Genomic DNA, 3,930 nt, shown 5'->3' with positions numbered 1-3,930 from the left:
GGTGCCTCCATCGGGCCAGGATCAGGGCCAGGGCGGTTTTTGGGGTGTGCGTACGTGTGTGTGTGTGCGTGTGTGTAGCTGTGTGAGCGGGGAGAGGGAGGGTTGGGCGGCGAAGAGAGGGGAAGGAGGAAGCGGGTGTTTGGGGAGGGAGTAAAAAAAAAAAAAAAAAAAAAAAGACACAGAAAAGGGCGGAAAGCGGCAGAAAAAAAAAAAGAAGTGTGACATCACCGCGTGATTTGCATAGGCGCGGGGATAAAACCGCCCCGCCAGCGAGCCCTCTGTACATTGGCGTGCGGAGCGGCGGCAGCAGCGAGCGGCGGGGCTGAGCATCACCGCGCAGCGACACCGGTGGGTTCGCCGGCTCCCAGCGCGGGTCCGCCCGGTGCCCCCCGAGGCGGGGGGGGTGAGGGCAGGGCAGGGCCAGGGTGGGGGCTTATTGGCCGGGGGGGGGGAGCGGGCGGGTTATTGTCTTCGGGGGGGGCTATTGTCTGGGAGCTGTGGGGCGGCGGCCGGTCGGGAGCGGGAGGGCGGCTTTGTTGCCGTCCGGGCGCTTCGGTTTGAAATTTTTCTTTTTTTTTCTCATCGGGTTGAAAATGCGGGCGCTGCCCTTCTATTGTGAGTGCACATATTGAGAGGTGCCACTGGGTTGTGGGCTCGGATGCTGGATGAAATTTCGGCTTTTTTCCTTAAAAAACAAATAATTATATGTGTATATATATATATATATATATATGGATATATATTTAATTACCCGCCGGGGTTACGCGCTGTAATTTCGGCGTGCGTGGAGTTTTCAGATCCCGAGGCGGAGCCCCGCTGCAGCCGGAGCCGCCGTGCGGCGTCGCTGCCGCCTCGATGCGGCGGGCGCGGTCGCGCTGCCGCCGGGGAGTGTGGGGGTGTGGGAGTGTCGGGGTGGGGGGGGGGGGAGCCGAGAGCCGGGAGCTGTGCCTGGGATAACGGGCTGTTCCCTCCACTTGTGCGCTCAGAGCCACCTGCCAACATGTCCGACAAGCCCGACATGGCCGAGATCGAGAAATTTGACAAGTCCAAACTGAAGAAGACAGAGACGCAAGAGAAAAACCCGCTGCCTTCAAAAGAAAGTGAGTGTAGGGGATGGGAGGGCGGGGAAAGGGGGAGCGATGGGCGGGAGGGGACGAGGCGGGAGGAGACAAAGAGGGGCGGCGGGGCCAGGGGGCGGCGGGGCTGCAGCCCGCAGCCGGCACACAACGATCGGTGCCTCCTTTGTGGCACATCCGTTCTTACAATTCACGCACGTCGTGCTTCGGATGCGCGTTTGAGCCTTTTTGATCTTTATTTCTCTTTTTTTCTTTTTAATTTTTTTCTTTTTTTTTTTTTTTTCCCTTTTTAGCGATTGAACAGGAGAAGCAAGCGGGTGAATCGTAATGAAATCTGCCCTTCCAAATTATGCACTGTACATTCCACAAGCATTGCCTTCTTATTTTACTTCTTTTAGCTGTTTAACTTTGTAAAATGCAAAGAGGTCGGATAAAGTTTAAAATGACTGTACTGCCCCTTTCACATCAAAAGAATAGAGAGAACTACTGACAATGAATGAAGGCGCTGCCTTTCCCTCTGCCTGTCTGGCTTTGGTCCTGGTGGCATGAAAGAGCTTGCATGTTGATGGAAGAAGAACTTGGGTGGGACTACAGTAAACTAGAGTAACACACGAATAAATGCAAAGCTGTACCAAGGTCCTGCGAGCTGTAAAATGCAGTTAATCGAGTGCCATTTTTTTTTTTTTTTTTTGGTTCAAATGATTTTAATTATTGGAATGCACAATTTTTTTAATATGCAAATAAAATGTTTTAAAACCTGGATGGTATTTCTGTCCTCTATCTGGAGAAGCGTGTCAAAGGAATGTGAAGCGTAAGAGCCGGTGCTGAGGATGCTAGGAAGCCTCTGGAGATGATCCAAACCTCCATCGCCATTCTCAGGTTTTGATACGTGCTCTCAGCAATAGATGTGTTTGCGTCCCTTGAAGCTCGCTCTTAGAGCATCACATTTAAACACTGCATGTCTTAAAATTGGTTGTCATGTGAGTACATCACTTTAAATACGACTTTAATATTTATGAAGAGATCTGTTGAAAAGCAAAAAATTTCGTTCATTTTTTTTTTTTTTGCTTTGCCCCACCCATAGCGTAGCACTGTTGGTGAGAACCTTTCTGTTTTGCTGCACAGATTCAACCTCAGTTGTATGAATCCATAGCAGGTTTAATTAATAGGATTCATGCTGCTTAACAGTATTTAATAAATTTATTTTCCAAAACTGTTAGCTATTTAATATCCTAAAGCTGTTTAGTGGGTATTGTCTTATGCCAACTAAAATCATTTTACTAAAATGTTGATGCTTCTATGTTCTCTTAATGGTTATTTGATTCTAAGAATTGATATAGAAGAATATAAAACTACAATTTCCCCCTAATTAATTGAAAATCATTTGCGTGCAAAAGTAACTTAAAAAAAAATCAGATTATGATACATTCTATCTATGACTAGCAGCTCTACCCATTGCTGGTTTATGGTGGTTCATTCAGTCCTGAGATAATTCTTGTTTGTTTTTACCTCAAATAACAGTGGGTAAAATCTCTCACAGAGAGGTTAGTGAGAGTAGTTGTGATACAGCCCGTTTTGACATAAAGGACAAAGATGTCAGGTCTGCAGCAGTGTGGTGACCATGATTTTGGAGTGCGTTGGTCGTCTCCTCAGGCTCAGCCTGTACTCGTTTCAACCATTTCCTATAAAGTAACACTGAGTAAAGTTTGGGTTCGCTGAGGCTGCTGATGGTAGATTTGGGGTGGTGGCATAAATGTGGGGATCTAAGTGTAGCAACCAGCTTTGTCCTTGAGTGAGGAATGGTGGTAAGGGCGGTGGGGCTCCCCTGCTTGGGGTCTGGTGGAGGGAGCAGCCCTGGAGTCCTGTGTGTGTCCAGCCCCAGCCCCAACAACAAGAACTTTGAGAACCATGCGTTTGGTGGTAAGCTGGGGTTCAAGCCTGAGAGGTTTTCATGCAGTCTATGGGAAGATTTTGAAGCCCTGATGGCATAGGGACCTCACAGCAGTTCAAGCGGATGAGCTGAGGAAAAAAAACAAACCATTTCTTGTGATGGTAAACGTATTAAGCTTTTATTCCCCGTGTACATTGGGAAAGGTACAGGAAACTTTTAAGCTGAGTTTCTGAAAAGTCAATTAAACGGCCAACATGCAGCTACTGATAGTAATCAGGTAGCACAGGAAATAGCATGACTAACCTCAGAAGCATACGGCACAGGCTGTACGTGCTCAATAGCGGCAAGCGCTCGCTCACTGCGGATTCACCTATGCGAAGGAAACCAAAGCAGCACATTTCCAAAAGAGGAAAAGCAGTAGATACGCGTAGCTCTGGGTGAGTGAATGAAAGCGTGTACTGTAGGTCGGTGTGGTTGAGTAAGAAGGTGGAGGTCTTCAGGTGTAAATAGTTAAAATGACAGGGGTGGCCAAAGGGTGCCACCAGCCACTATGTGGTCAAATTCAGGGGTAGCTGGAGCAATCAGAATCATAGAATCACCAAGGTTGGAAAAGTCCTCCAAGATCATCTAGTCCAACCGTCCACCTACCACCAATATTGCTCACTAAGCCATGTCCCTTAGCCTTGTTCAGCTCTTCTCATAGCTTCAGAGGAGATGGCCAATGCTCTCCAGGCTCTGCACAGGTAGCATTGAGGTAGTCGCATATGACAAACAGTATCGTTGGTTGCATGAGGACTGATGGCTTGGGTGGATCAATCATAACATTCTGAGCTGTGCTAATAAAGGTGCCCAATCTCTTTGACTCTCAGTCTGGAAACTTTCACCAGCAAGAAACTGAACAGCAGAAAAACAAAAACAAAAAACGAATGGCCGAGAAGTTGGTCATGAAAAAGAGTCATTTGA

General features: G+C 47.8%; 1 protein-coding gene across 1 annotated transcript; it reads left to right on the top strand.

The window, feature by feature from the left end:
- Positions 1-227: 227 nt before the first annotated feature.
- TMSB4X (thymosin beta 4 X-linked) lies at positions 228-1,836 on the top strand. Its single transcript, XM_031596105.2, has 3 exons — positions 228-348; positions 987-1,100; positions 1,370-1,836. The coding sequence occupies exons 2-3, from the start codon at positions 1,001-1,003 to the stop codon at positions 1,402-1,404; spliced, it is 135 nt and encodes a 44-aa protein (XP_031451965.1). The 5' UTR covers positions 228-348; positions 987-1,000; the 3' UTR covers positions 1,405-1,836.
- The last annotated feature ends 2,094 nt before the right edge of the window (positions 1,837-3,930 follow it).

Source organism: Phasianus colchicus, chromosome 1 (genome assembly GCF_987193195.1).
Source record: "Phasianus colchicus chromosome 1, bPhaCol1.hap1.1, whole genome shotgun sequence".
NCBI classification, from domain to species: Eukaryota; Metazoa; Chordata; class Aves; order Galliformes; family Phasianidae; genus Phasianus; species Phasianus colchicus.
This window is presented reverse-complemented; position numbering and strand designations above follow the sequence as displayed.